This window comes from Salpingoeca rosetta (genome assembly GCF_000188695.1).
Source record: "Salpingoeca rosetta unplaced genomic scaffold supercont1.7, whole genome shotgun sequence".
Lineage (NCBI taxonomy): Eukaryota > Choanoflagellata > Craspedida > Salpingoecidae > Salpingoeca > Salpingoeca rosetta.
This window is the reverse complement of record NW_004754927.1, coordinates 643,380-665,627: the sequence shown is the minus strand read 5'-3', so window position 1 is coordinate 665,627 and position 22,248 is coordinate 643,380. Positions and strand designations below refer to the sequence as shown.

Here is a 22,248-nt window from a genome sequence, read left to right as displayed (position 1 = left end):
TGTGTGTGTGTGTGTGTGTGTGTGTGTGTGTGTGTGTGTGTGTGTGTGTGTCTGTGTGTGTCTGTCTGTCTGTCTGTCTGTCTGTGTGCCTGTCTGTCTGTGCTTTTGTATCTGTATCTGTGTCTGCGTCTGCGTCTTTGTGTCTGTCTGTGTGCCGTTGCTTGAGCTTGTGCATTGCTTTGTCACTGACAGGCACAGCGTCCTGTACACTCATGCGCCCCGACTGCGTCTCCTCTAAAAATCCTCTCATCTCACTTGTCCTCCCCCCCCCCCCTGCCTCTCACGCCCTCCCTGTGCTACCACAGGCGCTTGGCCTGCGTGCGCTGGTCACTCTTGCCTCCCGCCCCGTCTGCCACGGCACCCTTGTCTCGCTGGGCGTCTTCTCTGCCCTCAAAAAGTATGCGACACATCACAGCGTTTGTCTGCACAGCACCACACGTGTTGCGTGGTCGTATGTGTGTGTGTGTGTGTGTACATGAGTGCTGTGTGTATGTGTAAAGTCACTTCCTTGTGCTCGAGTGCTGTGTGTATGTGTACAGTCACTTCCTTGTGCTCGAGTGCTGTGTGTATGTGTAAAGTCACTTCCTTGTGCTCGAGTGCTGTGTGTATTTGTAAAGTCACTTCCCTGTGTGCGCGCACGCGTACACGCCCGCCATTACCCCTTGTCACCTAATTTGGGCCTCAATGTACACGCCATCGCCACCACACCAGAGCGCTGCAGGTGAATGCTGACGGCCGCGCCTTTGGGCAGGCGCTCAAGGCGACATTCTCCATCATCAGCACATCCACGCAGTTCGGACCCGATGCCGTTGACGCCGGCGTGCCCACGGCTGTCCTAGCCCTCATGGCAGAATGCACCGGCAGACCCCAGGTGGCTCTTGTGCCTGTACTGATTTAACTGCTTTGATCGTGTGTCGAATGCTGAGGCTGTGTGTGTGTGTGCTTGCTTTTGTGTGTGTGTGTGTGTGTGTGTGTGTGTGTGTGTGTGTGCGCGCGCGCGCGAGCGTATGTACTTTTGTGTGTGCATGCATATGTACTTGTGTGTGTACATGTGTGTGTGCATGTGTGTTTGTGTGTGCCTTACCCTGCTGTTGATGCTGTTTTGCGTTATCAGGACGACATCGCCTTGTCCATGCCGTCCACTGCTGCCACTCACCCATCCGCCCCCCCCCCCAATTACCTCGCCACCAACCCCGCCACCAACCCCACCACATGGACAGCTCATGTGTGCGTGGATTGTGAAGGCGTTTGCCAAGTCCAAGGAGACGCAGCCGTTTCTTCTGCAAAACCGCCTGTTCCTCAAGCACGCGTTTGGTGCTGTTCTCCGCTTGCAGTCGCACTCTGCCGCACAAGAGGGCGTGCTGTGCGCCCTCGCTTCCCTCTCCGTCGACACTGCCGCTGCCCCCGTCCTCAATCAGGTGCAGCACGGGACGTGGGGAGGGGGCTGATGCTTGGTGGCTGTGACAATGGAGTGTGCTTGGTCGTGGTTGTGGCAGTGATGATGACTGATGGTGGCTCGGGACATGCAGCCCAACCACTGCAAACAACAACAACAACTTAAACAACAACAACAACTTAAACAACAACAACAACAACTTAAACAACAACAACAACACCACCGCCACTCGCTAACACACGGACTGTGACCCTTCAGGTGCACACGACGATGGCACGCATCCTGTCTGCGGCGGTACCAGGGCTGCTGCAGACGGCAAAGACGGGCACGCCGGACGACCAGGTCCGCCGCCGCCGCTCCCTCGCCCACGTCGCCTGCTTCCTCGCTAACATCTGCGCTTGCCCCCAGGAGCTGGTGCGAATGTGATATTTTGTGTGTGTGTGTGTGTGTGTGTGTGTGTGTGTGTGTGTGTGTGTGTGTGTGTGTGTGTGTGTGTGTGTGTGTGAGTAAGCGGTGCCCCTGACGCTGTGCTGATCAGATCTGAGTCACAGCGCATACGTGCAAGTTGCTGTGGTTTTGTCGCGCAGATGCAATGAACAAAAAAACACACCCTCATGTGCTCTCGCATTCCCCCACCCAAACACGCACGCACACACGTACGCCCACTCAGCGACGGCCATCGATGCGCGGTATCGGATGATCTCCTCACCCTCGTGGACTGGCGCTTTGCTATTCTTTGCTGTCCTCTATATGCTACGCTACGTACACACTCCCTCTGCCGGTGGTCCTACGTAGTTGATAACGCCTATAGCTCTCAATACAGAACAGTGTGTGTGTGTGTGTGTGTGTGTGTGTGTGTGTGTGTGTGTGTGTGTGTGTGTGTGTGTGTGTGTGTGTAAGTTTTGCGGTTTCCCCGATGCTGTGTTGATCAGAGCTGATTCACAGTGCATACGTGGAAGTTGCTGTTGTTTTGTCGCGCACATGCAAATGACACACACACACACACACCCTCATGTGCTCTCGCATTCCCCCACCCAAACACGCACGCACACACGTACGCCCACTCAGCGACGGCCATCGATTGCGCGTTATCGGGATGATCTCCTCACCCTCGTGGACTGCCGCTTTGCCATTCCGGAGCTGCGCCTCCACGCAACGCGGTGAGCACACACAGCCACACCCTCTGTCACTCGCTTTGGTGTCACACATGCGTGTGCGCATGTACGCATTGTCATGTGATATTGAGCTGGAGCGCCATTGATCCCACGTCACACACACACACGCACACGTATGCACTTGCCAAACTTTCACCCTCCCGCTTTCCCTTTCGCTGCTTCCTCATCCCCCTCTTGTGCTTTGTGCCCTTTCCATTTTCACGTTTCCTCACCCGCCCTTCTCCTCTTCCCACTCGCCATGCTCACTATGCTTCCCACCTACCAAACACCACCACCACCACCACCATCACCACCATCATCACCATCCCCAGTGGCCTGTGCAACCTGAGCGCCCGCAGCGAGCATGCGCGGCACCTGCTTGCGGCGGTGGATGCGATTGGACGGCCGCTGTTGGAAGTGGCGGACCAGCAGCTCAAGCTCGCCATTGTCAAGATCTTCTTCAATATCGCCCTTCACGGTCCTTCTGACGCAAGTCAGTGGTTGCCTGACCTGTCGTTGCGCAGTGCTGTTGTGATAAGCCCCCTTGAAATGGATGACGAACATTCACACTCGTGTCCCCCCCCCCCTTGCCGTTAATCATGAACATCACTGCTTGCCTCTGCACATCTCTCCCTCACCCCACAAAACAACAACAACCACCACGATAACACCTTGCCCCCCCACCCCGTCCATGCCTCGACTGCATGGTGCGCGTGAACCCCAGAGCCTGTGCTGGAGCCGTTTACAGAGGAGTTGTTCCGCATTGCACAAGACGATCTCGGGTCGCAGGTGCGGGAGGTGGCACGCGATGTGCTGCTGTTGCTCGGGCTCGATGTGACCACACAGCAGCGGCAGTACCACGCCAGCGACGTGCACCCGTCCAACTTTACGCCCTTCCCGCCAGCAGCCGCGCCGCCGAGCGTGTTTCTCGACCTGGACGATGACGCCACTGCAGCAAGCAGGCTCTCCAAATCGGACACGGCGTCCACACTCGACACGTACACCCCGTCAAAGGTGCGAAGGGCGATGGAGTATCAGTTCATATGTGTGTATGTGTATGCGTGTGTGTGTGTGCTTGGACCTTTTTGATTGTGCACACAGTCCCACTCGTACTTTGCCTCTCACGCACACACACGCGCGCGCGCACGCAACACGACTGATGCAGGCGAACAAGAAGTCGAGCCGTGGCGCGGGCATTGTGAGCAAGCTGCTGGGCGTGCTGCGGGAGCACCAGGAGCAGGTGCAGCGATACCAGACGCTGCTGGCCAAACTCGACAGCGGAGAGATGGTGGTGCTGGACGACGACCTGGCATCGCAGATCCTGGCTGGCAGTGATGGACACACCGCCGTTGCGTCTGTCACAGCAGCTGCACAGAAGCAGCAAGAAGAGGAGGAGGAGAACGACGACGACGACGACGACGACGAAGGCGAAGGTCAAGACGAAGAAGAGGAGGTGGTGCTGGAGCGGAAAGAGAGAAGAGATGCGACTGAGACCGTGGGTGGTGGTGATAAGAATGGCACCCTCACAGTTGAAGGCGGGGTGGACGATAAGGAGAGCAAGAGTGGCATGAGCAGCAGTGCAGGGCATGACAGAAACAGCGATGCGGCCAGGGATGCCAGCAGCAGCAGCAGCAGCAGCAGCAGCAGCAGCAGCAGCAGCAGCAGCAGCAGCGAGAGGACTAGTGGTGTTGGCAGTGCAGATGCGCAGGGAGGTGGTGTGGCTATGGCGGACAAGAATGAGCGCAGCGATGACGGCGGTGTCGTGGGCGTTGGTGTGGACAAAGCGGGAGACGAGGACAATGGGGAGGAGGATGAGAGTGAGAAAGGAAGAGGAGAACACGAGGTTGGAGAAGGGAGGAACGATGCCAGCGGCCCCTCGAGTGAGGAGCTTCGGGCTCTGCGGGCGAAGATACAGGCGTTGGTTGCGCCGTTTGTGCGGGAGGTGGTGGAGAAGCAGTTGGCAGAGGCCAACGAGCACATTGCCCACCTCGACCAGCAAATCACCGAGCTCCAAGAAGCCTTTGCTGCGCCAGAGTAAACGGGTGTTGTTTTGGGGGCGGGGGGGGGGTATGTGAAGGTGCTCTGTCAGCGCGAATGCTTGATTGTAAACGAACGAACGAAACAGACCGAAAGCACACAAAACAGCGGACAAAGCACACAAACAGCACAAGCCGCACACAGCAATCAACAGACAACAAGATGAGCTCGGCCAAGTCGAAGACGAAGGTGAAGGTGAAGAAGGAGGTGAAGCTTGAGGAGGATGAGGCCATCGACTGGGCCGAGGATGATGGCGAGGCTGAGGACTTTGAGGAGCTGCAGCGACGCGAAGGTCAGCAAGCGAGTGCCCTGGGCGCCTGTGTGTGTCTGTGTGTCTGTGTCTGTGTGTGTCTGTGTCTGTGTGTGTGTGTGTGTGTGTGTGTGTGTGTGTTGACCTGTGTGTGTGTGTGTCTGTGTCTGTGTGCATGTGTGTCTGTCTGTGTGTGTGTGTGTGTGTGTAAGTGTGTCTGTCTGTCTGTGTCTGTGTCTGTGTGCATGTGTGTCTGTCTGTGTGTGTGTCTGTGTGTGTGTCTGTGTGTGTGTCTGTGTGTGCGTGTGTGTCTGTGTCTGTGTGTGTGTGTGTCTGTGTGTGTGTCTGTGTGTGTGTCTGTGTGTGCGTGTGTGTACATGTGTCTGTGTGTATGTGTGTCTGTCTGTCTGTGTGTGTGTCTGTGTGTGTCTGTGTGTGTGTGTGTGTGTCTGTCTGTCTGTCTGTATCTGTATCTGTGTGTGTGTGTTGGCAAGCCTGCTTCTTCCACTGCCCACCCAAAGCTGCACCGTTCATTCGATCACCGCACCACCTCTTCTCCCTCTCCGCTTGCATGTGTACTGCAGAGGCTGTCGCACCCCATGATGAGGATGGCGCAATTGACATGTCGCACATGCAGCTGAAACCCGATCATGAAGTGCGCCCCATCATTGTGGTGAGTGAACGGCTCTGAGCGGCTGTGCATGTGTGCCAAGCACGCGTCACACACACACACACACACACACACACACACACACACACACACACACACACACACACACACACACACACACACACACGCGCATACACACACACGCGCATACACACACACATACACACACATACACACACCAACGCCGTTCATCGTATGTCCTCCATCCTCCGCCCTCCTGCTGATGGTTTGTTCGCTCGCGTCTACGATTCGTTGCTGTGCTATACCGTGCATACAGACGCCAGACAAGCGCATCTTCCTGGAGACGTTCTCCCCCGTGTACCAGCAGGCAGTGGAGTTTCTCATCGCCATTGCGGAGCCCGAGCGACGCCCAGAGAGTATCCATGAGTACAGGATGACGCGTGACTCTCTTTATGCGGCCGCATCACTTGGCCTCGGCGCCGATCACATCATCGAAGTCTTGCACCGGTCAGCACCATGCTACATTGTTGTGGTTGTATAGCACACGCACGCACACACAAGAGCCCCAAACATGTCCCACCATGATTCACGCGTAACCTGTTGGCTTTACTGCATGCATACAGGCTCAGCAAGACAAGCATCCCGGCTGTGGTGTGCGAGTACGTTCGCCACTACACGTCGCGCTACGGCAAGGTCACCCTCTTCCTTGAAAAGAACAGATACTTCCTTGAAAGCTCAGATCCAAGCGTCCTCCAGGTCTGTTATGTGTGTGTGTGTCTGTCTGTCTGTCTGTCTGTCTATGTGTGTGTGTGTGCGTGTGTCTGTCTGTCTGTCTATGTGTGTGTCTGTGTGTCTGTGTCTATGTGTGTCTGTGTGCACGTTTGCCTTTGCCAGTGCACACACTACCTTGCTTCGTGTTTTTGTGCTCACTTCATCATCACCTGCGTTGTGAAATGCACGCAAGACGCTGCTGCGTGATCCCGAGATCCAGAGCGGCCGCGTCATGCAAGTGGAGGGCGAAGGTGCAGACGCAGACGGCGGCCTCATCACCAAGCAGGTGCCCAGCGTCGATCCAACAAAGGTAACGCCAACCATGATGTAGTTGCTGGTGCCGTTGCTGAGCGCTTCCTGCTGGTGCTGCTCATGGTGATGTAGTGTGCCACTCTACACCCCATGTCGTGCAAGTTTTACTCGCATTCACACGTGTGCACGCACGACTTATGTGCATGTGTGTGTGTGTGCGTGCGTGTGCGTTAGATTGCAGGACTGCGACCGGCCGGCCAGGCAAAGCCTTCAAGTGCAGAGGTAAAGTGGTGTGCATGCATTCACGTCCTCGGAGGCAAGCGTGGTGCAGCAGCGAATGCGTGGCTGAAGACACATGGCATGATGCTTACGATTCCGCCTGCCTGCCTGCCTGCCTGCTGCCGTCATATTATAGGGGGGAGATGAAGAGTTGACGGACGCCGCTATCCTTGCAGCAACAGAACGCGCAGAACTGGTGCGTACAAGTGTGTATGTGCCTGTGTCTGTGTCTGTGTCTCTGCAGCTCTCTGCAGCTATCTCTGTCTGTGCTGCATGTCTTCTTCACACACGGAGCTCTTATTCACACCATCCACTGTATCCTCGTCATCGACACACATTCACACATACACACATGCACACATGCACACATGCAGGAGGCGGCGCTGCCTGAGGACCTGCGGATGCTGCTGAGCAACATCGAGGGCGATGTGGAGAAGGAGGACGATGTGGATCGCGTCTCGTTTGAGATCAAGCGCTCGTCCGTGCAGACCATCCAGAAGCGACTGCTCAAGGACCTCGAATACCCGCTCCTGGTGCGCCTTTCCCTGTCATATTCTGTTGCTCACTCACTCGCTCACTCACTCACACACACTCACTCACACGCACTCACTCACTCACTCACACACACACACACACTCTCTCTCACTCACACACACACACACACTCACACCCCAGCTCGAGTATGACTACACACACGACCCGTCCATCCCGCGCCTGGACATTGACCTGAAGCCGACGTGTCGCCTGCGCCCGTACCAGGAGAAGAGTCTTCGCAAGATGTTCAACCACGGCCGCGCGCGCTCAGGTAGATGGCTTGATGGTGATAACGATGGTGACGATGGTGGTGCATCCATGCGGAATGGTGTATGCCCGTTGCCGTTGGCCTCGGGGCTTGTCGCGCGCTCGTATCTTTTTCCTCTTTTTTTTTTTTTTTTTTGGTTCACGGCTTCCCCACCCACTTACACGTCACCATTGGTGCACATATATGTGTGTGTTTGTGCCTGCAGGCATTATCGTTCTCCCGTGTGGCGCCGGCAAAACGCTGACGGGCGTGACGGCGGTGTCCACCATCAAGCGCCGCGCAATTGTGCTGTGCACGTCCAACGTTGCTGTTGAGCAGTGGCGGAGAGAGTTTGTGCGGTGGTGTGACGTCGACCACAGGGTTGTACGCAAGTACGTCGCTCGAAAGCATCTGTTTGTTTGGTTTTGTTTTTTGTTTGTTTGTTTGCTTTGTTGGATTGCCTGTGCTGTTTGTTTGTTTGTTTGTTTGTTTGTTTGTTTTTTGTTTGTTCGATTGTTCGATTGCTTGTGTTGGTTGGTTGGTTGGCTCTATGTTTGTGTTGCGTGAAGGTGAACAATATCGTGCCGCCAGTATTCTCATTCTCCATCCACACTGCATCGCGGATCAGATTCACGAGTGCCGACAAGCACATGCCACCAGATAACTGCATCTTGTGTGCAACCTACTCCATGCTTGGTGCGCTCACATGTATGCATGCACGTGCATGTTGCCTTGCATGTATGCGTGCTTGTGTGTGTATGCGTGTCTTCATCGCGCTGCACTGCGCACCACGCTCCTTCTTGTTGCCCCCGTACACTCACACGTGTGTCTGCACACTTTTGTTCATAGCTGCAAAGCAGAACAGATCTGTGGAGGCGAAGCAGATGATCGAGTGGATCACAGGCCGCTCCTGGGGCATCATGATCCTCGATGAGGTGCCCGCGGGTGTTGCGTGTCAAAAGCGTGCGCTGCAACGCTTGTTCGTGTGTGTGTATGTGTGTGTGCGTCTGTGTGTGTGTGTGTGTGTGTGTGTGTGTGTGTGTGTGCGTCTGTGTGTGTGTGTGTGTGTGTGTGTGTGTGTGTGGCGGCTGGTGCTTGTGCCCACTGTGCTGCCAACCTATTTCTATTGTGGTCCCTACATGCCTTCAACTTTTCGTGTTGGTTGTGTGTGTGTGTGTGTGTGTGCAGGTGCAAACGGTGCCGGCGAAGACGTTCCGTGAACTCCTCACCCGCATCCCCGCACACTGCAAACTCGGACTTACCGCCACGCTCGTTCGTGAGGACGGAAAGATCAACGTGCGTATCATGCTGCCCCGTATCTCACGCGGCGCGTGTACTTTTCTGTGTGGCCATGGTGTGCATGTGTGTGCGTGAGAGTTGAGGGATTGCAAGCGTTCGACACTTCCTAGCATCGTGTCACTGCGGTGCTTGCAACCATCGCCACCAACGTCTGCCCTCTCCTTCGTCTCAGGATCTCCGCTTCATGGTCGGGCCAAAGCTGTACGAAGCAAACTGGATTGATCTTCAGGAAGCAGGTGCGCACACATGTGAACAGCGTGTGCGTGTCGGAAGTGGTTGTTGTCAGCGTGTACATCGTAACCTACTCATATTGCTCTTGTGTGTGCATTGTGTTCACACAAACACACACACACACACACACACACACACACACACACACACACACACACACACACGCACGCACAAACACACACGCATCTTCTCTTCGCACTCGCGCACGTGCGTGTGCGTGTACTGAGCAGGGTACATTGCGCGGGTAAAGTGCTTCGAGGTGTGGTGCCCAATGGTGCAGTCGTTCTACGAACAATACTGGCGCACAGATTCGCACGCACAGAAGATGAAGCTCTGCGTGTGCAACCCGAACAAGGTCCGTTTTGCTGTGTCAAACCACGTGGATAGTTCCTTGAATGTCGATGTGGTCGTTTGCAGGCTTGGAGTTGCCCCTGAATTTGTTGCCCTGCCGCCGCCCTGCAACTGTATTCGGGTCAAATCCCCTGCACTGTTGCCACGAGCGTGCTCACGTTGCAATTGGCGGACGGAACCTTTCGTGAATGCTTTTGTTTTGTTGTGTGTTGGCAGTTCTCTGCGTGCGAGTTTTTGATCCGCAAGCACGAGGCGCGTGGCGACAAAATCATCGTGTTCTCCGACGACATCTTTGCCCTGCACGAGCTGGCCACCAAACTCAACAAGTGCGCATGCTGTTGTCTTGGGTTGTGGGTTTTGTTTGTCGCCTCGTGTGCACACTGCTGTTCCTTGACACCAGCCCTCTACACTGCCTTTTCAACACTCACCACCGCGCATGCAACCCCATTCACACCACCATCACCACCACCACCACTACCATGACCACGATGAAGGGAGTACATATCTGGCGACACGCCCGACCGCCAGCGCCACGAGATTCTGGACCGCTACAAGAAGCGCGACGACTTCCGCACCATCTTCTTCAGCAAGATTGCAGACAACGCATTTGACCTTCCAGAGGCAAACGTCCTCATCCAGGTGCGCCGACAGAGGTGTCTGTGTGAATGTGTGTGTGTGTGTGTCTGCGTGTGTGCGTGTGTGCGTGTGCGTGTGCCTGTGTGCATGTGTGCATGTGTGCATGTGTGCCTGTGTGCCTGTGTGCATAGATGTATGTGTGCCTGTGTTTGATTGTATGTGTGTATGTGTGTATGTGATAAGACCCTTCACTCACGCTGCATGGCACCTCACTTCACCTCTCGCCTATCCGTGCCGTGTCCACATGTGAAATGCCCTCTCCCCCCCCCCTCCCCCTCAGGTGTCATCACAGGGCGGTGCTCGCCGCCAGGAAGCGCAGCGCCTCGGTCGTATTCTCAGGTCCGCCGCGCACTCATATGTGAAACACAGCACACTTCACATGATGCAATGTACCTCTGCTTGTTTGGGTTTCTGGCTCTGGCTGACCGCAACTGACGCCGATCACCACGCCTCCCTCTGCACTGCCACCACTGCACCAACGCTTGGTTTACACACAGGGCGAAATCCAACACCAAGACGCGTCCTGGTGAACCCAACGCGTTTTTCTACAGTCTTGGTGAGCGTTGTTGCATCCATATTTTGGTTTTCGTGCACCGCTGTGCCAGCGTCAGACGTGCCGTTCACGCTGCGTTCCGCTCATTGGTTTGTCCTTTCGTCACTCACCTGCCGCGTCTTGTCTTGTTGCTCCCGCGCTTTACAACACAAATCACTGCCATCATCATCACCACCCCCACCACACACACACACACGCACACACACATACATACCAGTGTCGCGCGACACGAAGGAGATGGCGTATGCGACGGCGCGGCAGCGGTTTCTTGTTGACCAGGGCTATGCGTTCCAGGTGCTGACCCGGCTTGTTGGGTTTGAGGAGGAGGCGAAGGTGACGCCGTTTGTGTTTGATTCGCCCGCAGAACAGAAGCAGCTCCTCATCAAGATTGCAGAGTCCTCCAGCATGGTGCGTTTGATTGCTCGTGTGCGTGTGTGTGTGTGTGTGTGTGTGTGTGTGTGTGTGTGTGTGTGCGTGCGTGTGTGTGCGTGTGTGTGTGTGCGCGCGTGTGCGTGTGCGTGGATGTTGGGAAAAGCTGTATGGCTTTGGGGGAGTGTGCTGGGTGCTCCACCAATCTGTGGGCTTGTGCGCACGATACTGAGGCTTGTTGGTGGGCTGGGGTTGCGTTGCTTTAGATTGAGGAGGCAAGGAACGCTGCCAATGCAGCGAAGAAGGCAAAACGAGCAGGGTGAGTCGCCTGTTGCTGCATGTGGTAACCTTCATGCTGCTGCACTCATGTCGTCCATCGTGTTAACGTCGCGTTTCCACGCATACGCACACTTGATACGCTCACACATATCACGCACGCACACATGCTACATTTGCGCGCGTATGGGTGTCTGCAGCAAGTCCGTTGTGCAGCGCGCGTCGATGGATGCGTTTGCGGGCGCGGGCGATATGGTGTATGAGGAGCGCCGTGTGCGCAAGAAGAAACCTCTCAGGAAACTGCTGTTTGGCCGCAGGAAGTGATGTGTGCATGCCTGTCTGTCTGTTCGTTTGTGTGTGTCTGTGCGTCTGTGTGTGTGTGTGTCTGTCTGTCTGTCTGCGTGTGTGTGTGTGTGTGTGTATGTGTGTGTGTGTGTGTTTTGCAAACACTGCGCCTCTGGGCTCCCTGTTTAGCGGCCGTGAGGATGTCGTGCATGGCTGCAGTTGCGTCCTTCGCCCACCCCAGCGCCGATGTGCATGACAATAGATTCTGCATAAAACGAACTTGGTTTGTGTCAATTCATACGGGCACGCTGCAACATCAGCGAATATGTGCGGATGGGGAAGAGCGGAGATGGGAAGCGAGTCGTTGTGAGTCGTGATGGTGCTTCTGATGGGCTGAACAGAAGCCAAGCCAGGTGCCAGTAAACGAAAAAAAAAAAAAAAAAAAAAGTCAACAAGAAAAAAGCAAGAGAGAGCCTATCGTGAAGAGCACACATCCCTGCATGCAAGTGAGGGAATGCCACATCGCGCAGCGATGGTGGTTTGACAACAGAACAATGTCGCCATTATTCATGTCATGTCATGGGGCAGTGGTTGCTTCGACGTCACGGTCGACATCGGGAGTGTGCACAAGAGTTCCTGCTTCTGGTGCCTTGTGCTCTTCTGCAGCTGTTGCCTCGTTGTGTCTGCGGACCATTGCAACAAAGTACCTGTGCCACCGGTCATCGGCCGTCAGCTCCGGCTGTCAGCGCGAGATGAGAGGTTGGGGGAGGGGGAGGGGGAGGGGAGAAGAAGTGCAAAAGCACGGAAGATTGTGAGTGACAGGAACCGAAACAAACCAAACAAACAATCAAAAAAGAAATCCGCAAAGAGCGCGCATGTGCATGTGATGCAGTGTAGCAGTGTGCACCTGGATGTATGCGAACTGTGCTTGTAACAGTAACAGGTGCCCAACACAACAACAGCGCAAGTAACGTGTGCGCAGGAACGTGACAAGTCATACGACGACAACGCAAAACAACGCACGTGGAATGCTGTGCCGAGCATGTGGTCCTGGTGGACGGCGACAATGCGCTCCTCGCCCGCTGCCAACGGCGCGGCCTTTTCCGGGTTGCCAGACACGCGCGCAAGAATCTTCACATGTGGACCCAGTGTCTGCAGGCACAGGTACGTATTGCATATATGGGCGTGCGTTGTGTGTGTGTGTGTGTGTGTGCGTGTGTTGTGTTGTGCATGCGTGTGTGAGCGTCGTGCGTGTGTGTCGTGAGTTGTTCAAGGGTATGCATGAGTGCATGTTGCATCATAAACACGACAGCAGTCAGCGCGTGCGCGTGTTGGAGGAGGAAGAGAGGGAGCAGACCTTGAGCACCACGGGGGCTCGGATGAAGACGCCGTGGCACGCGGAGAGATCCAGGCCTTCGTCCTCCGACACTTGCAGCTCCGTTTCAAAGCTCTGGCAGTGGAGAACCCGGAGACAGCGTGATGAAGACTGCAGCTCACGCGCCCTTCATGAACCCAGCCGCCACCCACGACACACACGCACACAAACACGCCGCATACAAACATGCACAGTGAAGCAAAAGAGCTCATCGCAACCTTCATCGCATCAACGTGCGTACCTGCAGCTGGCTGCCAAAGTGGTTGCGGTCAACGAGGACATTGAGGCCGCCAAGTAACGGCTGCCCGCCCTCCTTCATGTGCTTTGCAGAGTCTGCGAGCATGATCAACCCAGCGCAGGTGCCCTGTTCCGCATGCGTGAATGTCCGAATGTGAGCAAGTGGCAGAGTGGCTGGAGCAGTGCAGAGACACGATGAAGAGAAGTGATCAGCTCAAACACAAGCTCAGTTGACTGGGGGAGGGGAGAATCATTGTGGGACTTGGTAGACGTACAAAGACGGGCTTCTTCCGAAGAGAAACAAACTCTCGCAGGCTAGACAGGATGCCCGTGCGCTGTGGTGCGACATATGACAGTGTGAACATGCGCGTATATGTGTGTGTGTGTGTGTGCGTGTGTGTGCGTGTGCGTGTGCGTGTGCGTGTGTGCAGCGTAAGATGTGGGGTGGTGCTGGCTTCTTTGGTGCTGAAGTGAGTGGCGGGCTGTGCTGCTGCCAAGCTCGCGTGAAGTTCTTTGGACCACATGATGACATGAAGCAGTCGAATGTGCCGGGGAGGCGTGGAACTGTTGTCAGTTCGATATACCCCCACCTCTGCTATGAGGCCCATGGTTGTGCTTTCACCGCCCGGAATGACGAGGCCATCAGCAGCCTCGAGATCCTTTGCGTTGCGCACCTCGAATGCCTCCACACCTTCAATGCGCCGCAACATCTAGACCAGGCGCAACAAATGAGCAGATAGCAGCACATTGTGGACACAGTGAGAGTAGACAGTGCAAACGATGGACAGAGTGTACGTACGCAGTGAGGAGTGGTCAGAAGAGCAGGAGTGGTCAGATACACACACGCACACACATACACACACCACACACACACACCAACATATGAACCCAAGAAGCAACACTTGGCTCGTAAAATCACACGCACACACACACACACTCCACCCCACACACGCACACACACACTCTCTCCCCTACATACACACACACATCTACACACACAACGCAACGCCGGCTCAACTCACGGCGACGTGCTCGGCGAAGGCACCTTGCAGCGCAAGCACTCCAATCCGCACACTTTGCTCTGTCATCATTGAGGTGGTGCAACGAGTTGGCAGAAACAGGAAGGACAGCCGCTGTTGGACTGAAAATAGCATAGCTGCCTACAGCTATTCACTTGTAGAAAAATAGCTAAAGTCTTTAACGAAAAATTCGCCGCCGGGTTTTTTGAAATTGCATTCACCACCACCCAATATCCAAGTGTCCAACAGCACACACACCACACCACAACACCGCTGTCTGTTGTTGAGCAGAGCTCGCACTGAGTAGCAAGTCGATCCCATTGCTCCCCTATCCCCTCGTTTCCTGTGCTATTACGCCTTGTGTCTTTGTGCTCTGAAACCACCACCACCACCACCACCAGCAGCAGCAACAACAACAACAACAACAACAGCAACAACAACAACAACAACAACAACAACAACAACAACAACAACAACAACAACAACAACAACAACAACAACAACAACAACAACAACAACAACAACACCTGTAACCATGTCTGAAGGCGTCATGCGGGTCTCGGAGATCATCACGGATCTCAACCAGTTGAACATCAACATCACCGCCAAGGACTTCAAGCGCATGGACCCTGCGTTGGTGCAACTTGTCTACACCTCGCTCTTGGAGAAGGTGCTTGACCTGGACCTGAACGAGTTCACGACACAGTTCCAGCTGCCGCCCGACATTGATGCGGGCTTCGATTACCCAGAGCTGCACGACCAATCTGTGCCGTTGGCCGTCGTCAACTGGGTCATGTAAGTCGACTCCCACTCCACAACAATTCACATGTTGCTGTATGCTTGTGTAGCGTGTGTATTGTGTGTATTGTGTTGTGTGTGTGTCTGTATTGTGTGCGTGCTCATCCTTGGTTGTGGGAGCATTGAAACTAATCACAACTTCAATCGCGTCGCACACATGTGCGCGTGCGTGCGCACATACAGGTGCAGCCTGATGAGCGACATTGGCGTGGAAGACTTCTCTCTGGCAGATCTCCTGCATCCGGCAGAGAAGCGAACAAAGCGCAACTTGTCCGTCCTCATCCCTTACTGCTACTTTGTGCTCCAGCAACGCGACGAGCAACAGGTGCATGTGTGCATGTATGTGTATGTGTATGTGTGCGTGTGTGGGTGCACTTTTGGATGTACTTGTGTGCATGAAGGTGAATATGGTTGTGGTGAGCGAGAACGCGCGCGTACGTGTCGAGGATGGATATCTGTGGTGTGCGCAAGCGTTTCTTTGTGTGCGCGCACATGAAAGGGACATTTGTGACGGGCGCATTGCCTTGTTCCAACGGCCATATGCTCACTCACCAGAGGCCATAATCGCTGGTTTTTGTCTGAGAGTAGAAAGTGATGCAGGAGCTGACCGACATCAAGCAGGAAAGCAAGGCGCTTCAGGACGAGATTGATGGTATCAAGCTCGCCATTGAGGACGCAAAGTAAGGCGAAGTCGTTGCTTATGCATGCGTATCGCCTGCAGGAGTACACATGCAAACACATGCACACACACATACACATGCACGCACGCGCGCACGCACACACAACTCCATGCTCTCACGCATTTGTGCACTTGCTTGCGTTCGGAAATGCAGGAAAACAAAGCAGGAGCAAGAAGAGGAAGAGCGGGCGGTTGAGGGCGAGCTTGACGAAGTGAAGCAGAAGGCCGTGGGCCTGTTTGAGGAACGCGAGAAGCTGTGCCAGACGCTTGAGCAGAAGAAGCAGGTGTACACGCAGCTGCGCATGGACATTGAGAAGATGCAGCAGGCTATCAAGGAAGAGCAGGAGACATGCAGCAGCCTCGAGGCGCGCATCATCAAGTCGCCCGAGCGGCTGCTCAAGGAGCGCGACGAGAAGCAGCAGGACCTCTCCTACGAACAGAGTCAGTCGTCCTCCAGCCTTGGCTCTGTGTGTGTATGTGTGTGAGTGTGTGAGTGCATTTGTGTGTGTGTGTGTGTGTGTGTGAGTGTGTGTATGTATGTGTGAGTGTGATTGTGAGTGTGTGTATGTATGTGCGTGAGTATGTGTGAGTGTGTGTGAGTGTGCGCGCGCACGTTTCAGCATGGGTGCATGTAAGTGCGGACAAGAGGAGTCATGGTGTGTGGGTGTCAGCGATGCATTTGTCCCTGTGTTGTGAGCTATTGTTCTGACAAGGATACTCATGTTTGTGTGCTGTTGTGTGGGGATTGCATGTGACCGACAGGCCTGCTCGACAAGTACGAGCGCCAGTACCAGGAAGGCACGTCCAAGCTGACCACGCTGGGCGATTGCGAGGAGAGCGTGCACCACATTATGAAGCTGCTGCAGGACGCCCACACCAAAGCGCGCGGCATCAAGGGCGAGAAGCAGTACGTTCTTTGAAGCTGTTGTTGTTGTTGTTGTTGTTGTTGTTGTTGTTGTTGTTGTTGTTGTTGTTGTTGTTGTTGTTGTTGTTGTTGTTGTTGTTGTTGTTGTTGTTGTTGTTGTTGTTGTTGTTGTTGTTGTTGTTGTTGTTGTTGTTGCAGCACTCACAGCTCCTTGCCATCTGGTGTATTCAACCACCCATCCGTCTGTCTGTCTGTGCAGCAAAGCGCAGGAGCTTCAGGGCGCCATCATGACGGCTGAGGATGAGTTGCGGTCGCTTGTCACCTCGGAGCAAGGCCTGCATGACCACCACAAGTCCCTCCAGAATCGCCTCAGGACACTCAAGAAGAAGCGCGTCAGTAGACATGGAGAGGGGGAAGGGCTGCATGTGCCGTTTTATATGCTCGCGATTGTGAATGCGTTTGTCTGGTTTCATTCGTGTGTGCATGCAACACCCCTCACATCCCACCTCCACACGCGCACGTATGTCAGGAGATGACGCGGCAGTCTGATGTGCAGTCACTGCACAGCGTGCACCAGGAGCGCGAGCACTACGCGCAGTTGCGCCAGCAAGTGAACGAGGAAGTCAGTCCATCACCACACTTGCACACATAGGGTCTTGCGTTTGGTGTTTTTCGTCATCATATGGCTCGTCGGTTGTTGTTGTTACCCACACCCACACACCCACCCACCCACCCAAACACACACACACACACCCACACACCCACCCAAACACACACACACACACACACACACACCCCACCACCCCCTCCACACACACACACACACCCCACACACACACACTCTCTCTCTCACACACTCTCACTCACACACACCCTCTCTCCCTCACACACACACACACGCTTTCACTCTGTCTCCCTTTTGTGCGACAGGTCGCACACGCTGAGCAAGAGTGCATGACGTGGGAGGAGAAGGCCGAGCGACTTCAGCGCCAGCACCAAGAAGACGTGGCTGCGGCCCGCAAGGAACTCGACGCCCTCGGCAAGGAGGTGTGTATGCATGTGTATGTACGCATGCCTTGTCATGCTTGTCACATGCACACATAGATGTGTACACGCGTGTTTGTGCTTTCGAGCTGTTCTCACCCTCCCAAAACATCACACACATATCACACACACATATCACACACACACCACGCATACTCACATATCACACACCACGCATACTCACATATCACACATCACACCACAGCTCTCCAGTTACCAGGGCGCCCTCCGCGCTTGTCTTGCACACTGAACTCCGCTTGTCCTGTCCGCCTGCCCACCTTACCAGAAAACTCCTTAACTGCTGCTGCTTTTGTGCTGCTTTCCTTGTGTATTCCTTTCCCCCCTTTTCCTTTCCTTCATTTCATGTGTCATGTCAAATCCACTCAAAGCACACCACCGCCTTCTCTTCCCTTCTTGCCCTTATTTCCATTCTTTTCCTTGCGGCGTTTGAGTTGTGCGTTACATCATCATCTCAGCTGCCACCATGATGCATGCCAGTCGCATCCAGCAACACATGTCATCAGTGACAGACAGGGAAAACACGAGAGAAAGACAAAAGCACGAGGAAAACGCACGAGGAAAACGCACGACAAGCTGCTCAGCTGAGGTGTGCAATCACCCTGTCATCGCATGCCAAACACCCAACACAAGCCCAACACACATTGCGTTTTGCGCTTGTGCTTGGGCGGTTGGCGGCTTTTGTTTTGTTTATGATTGCGGAAATTTCTCGAACATGCTCGCAATTTTCGGCGCTTCCGTGCCTTTCTTGATGACCCCAGTGGTTGCTGGCAACCGCTTGCATCAGCGAGAACAGCCACACCAAGCAATGACACACCCTGGTTGCGCTCGGGGCCTTGCATGATGTGGTGTGTGTGTGTGTGTGTGTGTGTGCGGGTCGTGATGTGATGCGATGACATCTTGATCTCAAGCAACACACTGCCTGGCGTGTGTGTTGCTGCAGTGCATGGTGGCCGTTGAGTGGGGTGGTGGAGTGGAGTGGATGGTTTGGCACGGCACAGGTGCGGCTGTTCATTTTCTTCAACGCATCCCAACGTTGACAACAAGCCAGACAGCGAGCAGCAAGCTACCTACCATCAAGCGAGCTACCAAGCAAGCAAGCGAGCAAGAAGACACGCTCATCAGTTTTGACCAAGACCTGCGACTACAGCGACCAACCGACAGCAACCACACCAACACCAACACCACCAAAACCACACCAACACCAACACCAACACCAACACCAACACCCCACAACCAGCACAATGGCCCTGAATCCAAACGAGTGGACCGAGAAGGTCCAGGAAATGTACCTGGAGGCCAAGAACGTGGCCATCAACAACAAGAACGCATACATGGACCCCATCCACTTTGCCGTGGCCCTGTTTGAGGACGAGGGCGGCCTGCCCCAGCGCGTCGTGCAGAAGAGCGGCGCCAGCCTCGACGCTGTTGAGGGCGCCATGCGCTCCCTGCTCAAGGCCATCCCGCAACAGGACCCGGCCCCCGTGGACGTGTCCACGTCTCACAAGGCGCTGCGCTTCCTGCAGAACGCGCAGAAGAAGCAGAAGAAGAACGATGAGGCGCACTTGGCCATCGACCACCTGCTGCTGGCCCTCGTGCAGGAGAAGGACATCCTGCAGGCGCTTGCGGGCTGCGGCCTCGCCAAGGACCGCTTCGAGGAAATTGTCAAGAAGATCAAGGGCACCACGCGCGCCAACACCAAGACCGCAGAGAGCACATACGACGCCCTCGGCAAGTACGGCGTGGACCTCGTGCAGCGCGCGGCAGACGGCAAGCTCGACCCCGTCATTGGGCGCGACGAGGAGATTCGCCGTGTGATCCAGATCCTGGCCCGCCGCACCAAGAACAACCCCGTGCTCGTCGGCCCGCCAGGCACGGGCAAGACCGCCATCGTCGAAGGCCTCGCACAGCGCATCCTCAACGGCGACGTGCCAGAGACGCTCAAGGCGCGGCTGGTCTCGCTGGACATGGGCGCGCTCATCGCCGGCGCCAAGTACCGCGGCGAGTTTGAGGAGCGGCTCAAGTCTGTGCTGGACGAGGTGAAGCAGGCCGAGGGCAGCATCATCCTCTTTGTCGACGAAATCCACACCGTGCTCGGCGCAGGCAAGACGGAGGGCAGCATGGACGCAGCCAACCTGCTCAAGCCCATGCTCGCGCGCGGCGAGCTGCGCATGATTGGCGCCACCACGCTCGACGAGTACCGCAAGCACGTAGAGAAGGACGCCGCCTTTGAGCGACGCTTCCAGATGGTGCACGTGTCCGAGCCCAGCGTCCCGGACACAGTGTCCATCCTGCGTGGCCTCAAGGAGCGCTACGAGGCGCACCACGGCGTGCGCATCCAGGACGCGGCACTCGTCACGGCGGCGCAGCTGGCCGACCGCTACATCACGCAGCGGTTCCTGCCAGACAAGGCCATCGACCTGGTGGACGAGGCATGCGCCAAAACGCGCGTGCAGCTTGACTCGCGTCCAGAGGAGATTGACGCGCTGGAGCGGCGCAAGCTGCAGCTGGAGGTCGAGGCGACTGCGCTCGGCAAGGAGAAGGACAAGATGTCCAAGCAGCGGCTGAAGGAGGTGAAGAAGCAGCTGGCCGACATTGAGGAGCAGCTGGGCCCGCTCAAGATGAAGTTTGAGATGGAGCGCGGGCGCGTGGACGAGATGCGCGAGCTGCAGGAGAAGCTGGACAACCTGCGCAACAAGGTGCAGCGCGCAGAGCGGGCGGGGGACCTGAGCACGGCGGCCGACCTCAAGTACTACGCCATCCCGGACTGCGAGAAGCGGCTGAAGCAGCTGATTGAGGAGCAGGAGAAGCGACAGCAGGAGCAGCAGAGCATGGACGTCTCGGACGAGGACAAGCCCATGCTCTCTGAGGAGGTGGGCCCGGACCAGGTGACGGAGATTGTCGCGCGGTGGACGGGCATCCCCGTGAACAAGCTCAGCCAGTCGCAGCGCGAGCGCCTGCTCACCCTGGAGGAGAAGATTGAGCAGCGCGTGGTTGGCCAGACGGCCGCCGTCAAGGCCGTGTGCGAGGCGGTCCTGCGCAGCCGTGCGGGCCTCTCGCGCCCGAACCAGCCCGTCGGCTCGTTCCTCTTCCTCGGGCCCACCGGCGTCGGCAAGACGGAGCTTGCCAAGGCGCTGGCCATGGAGCTGTTTGACGACGACAAGCACATTGTGCGCGTCGACATGTCCGAGTACATGGAGTCGCACTCTGTTGCGCGCCTGATTGGCAGCCCACCCGGGTATGTCGGCTACGAGGAGGGCGGACAGCTCACGGAGGCGGTGCGCCGGCGGCCGTACAACCTCATCCTGCTGGATGAGGTGGAGAAGGCGCACAAGGACGTGCTGAACGTGCTGCTGCAGCTGCTCGACGACGGCATTCTCACGGATGGCATGGGCCGCACCGTCGACTTCACCAACACGGTGGTGGTGCTGACCAGCAACATTGGCGCACCCATCCTGCTCAGCGGCAAGGTGGACCCGGAGACGGGAGACCTGGACGAGAACACGCGCACGCAGGTGATGCACGAGGTGCAGTCGTACTTCCGCCCAGAGTTCCTGAACCGGCTGGACGACGTGATCATGTTCAAGCCGCTGCAGAAGCACGCCCTGCGCACCATCTGCCGCAACATGGTTGAGCAGATCAACGAGCGCCTTGCCGACCGGGACATCACCCTCGACTGCACCGACGCCGCATGCGATGTGATTCTCCTCAACAGCTTCCACCCGCAGTACGGCGCCCGCCCCGTGCGCAGGTACATTGAGAAGCAGGTGGTCACGGCCATGTCGAAGAAGATGCTGTCCAATCAGGTCCCCAATGGTTCACGCGTGACGATTGACGGCGACAAGCAGCGCCAGGAGCTGACCTACTCAGTGCAGGCAGCCAAGCGCCCGCGCATGATGATGGACTCCACCAGCGAGGAATAAACGCGCAAGGAACCACGATATCTGATGCTTGACGGATGGATGGATGGATGATTTCATGGATGGATGACTGATGAATGATGGCCCCTCATCAGCTGCTGTGCGGTTAAGATGTGGGCTTGTTCACTCAAGTGATTGTGTGTTGAGTCGCCATGTGATGTGACGTATGTGTGTGTGTTTGTTTGTTTTCATGTACTGTCCTTCCTTGTATGTTGCCCATCATTGTTCTCTTGATCCACGTTACTTTTTTTGTTGTTTTGAGTTATGATGCTTCGATAACTGACTGTCATCAGCAATACAATGCCACAAACGAATTTAGTGGAACTGTGTCATATGTACAGAGGAAGACACGAAGGAGAGAGATTCAAAGAGATGTTGAAGAGCGAAACGCCCAAGTTAGAGCAGAGAGGGGCGACAGAGAGGTGGGAGCACCTACAAACAGGCACTAAAACGAACATGCTTGTGGGCGAAGTCAAGCTGTCTCGACTGTCGTTGGGCTGTTGAGGCCGCGAACGTGTCCATGCCGCTGCAGGTCTGCATCCAGTGCCTGAAACACAGATAGTTGACTCTGGAAGGGAACGAGAGGGTGGGAGCGGCGGGAGGGGTGTGAGCATTGGGAGAGGGGCGGGGGAGGAAGCAGGTCGCTCATCGCACGCACACACACACACACACACACACACACACACACACACACACACACACACACACACACACACACACACACACACACACACACACACAC

General features: G+C 55.7%; 6 protein-coding genes across 6 annotated transcripts in view; 4 read left to right on the top strand and 2 right to left on the bottom strand.

The window, feature by feature from the left end:
• Positions 1–212: 212 nt before the first annotated feature.
• PTSG_11975 (uncharacterized protein) lies at positions 213–4,617 on the top strand (the record flags this gene model as incomplete). The annotated part of the gene is made up of 9 exons (XM_004995708.1): positions 213–227; positions 306–397; positions 712–871; positions 1,221–1,418; positions 1,655–1,810; positions 2,465–2,556; positions 2,883–3,043; positions 3,275–3,564; positions 3,716–4,617. The coding sequence occupies 9 exons, from the start codon at positions 213–215 to the stop codon at positions 4,586–4,588; spliced, it is 2,037 nt and encodes a 678-aa protein (XP_004995765.1). The 3' UTR covers positions 4,589–4,617.
• A 42-nt stretch (positions 4,618–4,659) lies between these two features.
• Positions 4,660–11,976, top strand: PTSG_03178 (uncharacterized protein). The gene is made up of 22 exons (XM_004995707.1): positions 4,660–4,879; positions 5,422–5,510; positions 5,785–5,975; positions 6,092–6,224; positions 6,433–6,549; positions 6,726–6,773; positions 6,907–6,966; positions 7,145–7,303; positions 7,446–7,575; positions 7,778–7,943; positions 8,180–8,247; positions 8,401–8,486; positions 8,740–8,847; positions 9,023–9,086; positions 9,312–9,436; positions 9,649–9,758; positions 9,927–10,071; positions 10,349–10,407; positions 10,566–10,624; positions 10,839–11,029; positions 11,257–11,309; positions 11,467–11,976. Exons 1-22 carry the CDS (start codon positions 4,750–4,752, stop codon positions 11,588–11,590), a joined length of 2,415 nt encoding a protein of 804 aa, XP_004995764.1. The 5' UTR covers positions 4,660–4,749; the 3' UTR covers positions 11,591–11,976.
• PTSG_03177 (SNO glutamine amidotransferase) lies at positions 11,806–14,318 on the bottom strand (the record flags this gene model as incomplete). The annotated part of the gene is made up of 7 exons (XM_004995706.1): positions 11,806–12,290; positions 12,575–12,703; positions 12,909–13,001; positions 13,168–13,290; positions 13,439–13,498; positions 13,754–13,873; positions 14,186–14,318. Coding segments are annotated over 7 exons (820 nt in total), but the record flags the coding sequence as incomplete, so codon positions are not given.
• A 361-nt stretch (positions 14,319–14,679) lies between these two features.
• PTSG_03176 (uncharacterized protein) lies at positions 14,680–18,116 on the top strand. The gene is made up of 9 exons (XM_004995705.1): positions 14,680–14,977; positions 15,164–15,305; positions 15,569–15,660; positions 15,814–16,100; positions 16,422–16,566; positions 16,784–16,916; positions 17,054–17,146; positions 17,455–17,571; positions 17,774–18,116. The coding sequence occupies exons 1-9, from the start codon at positions 14,718–14,720 to the stop codon at positions 17,816–17,818; spliced, it is 1,314 nt and encodes a 437-aa protein (XP_004995762.1). The 5' UTR covers positions 14,680–14,717; the 3' UTR covers positions 17,819–18,116.
• Positions 18,117–18,768: 652 nt separating this feature from the next.
• Positions 18,769–21,820, top strand: PTSG_03175 (heat shock protein). The gene has a single exon (XM_004995704.1). The coding sequence runs from the start codon at positions 18,831–18,833 to the stop codon at positions 21,507–21,509; it is 2,679 nt and encodes an 892-aa protein (XP_004995761.1). The 5' UTR covers positions 18,769–18,830; the 3' UTR covers positions 21,510–21,820.
• The window catches only part of PTSG_03174 (uncharacterized protein), a 5,676-nt gene continuing 5,170 nt past the window's right edge, over positions 21,743–22,248 (bottom strand). Inside the window, exon 7 of the mRNA XM_004995703.1 lies at positions 21,743–22,074. Within this exon, the coding sequence (XP_004995760.1) occupies positions 21,979–22,074 (96 nt within the window). The 3' untranslated portion in view covers positions 21,743–21,978. The remainder of the gene's footprint in view (positions 22,075–22,248) is intronic.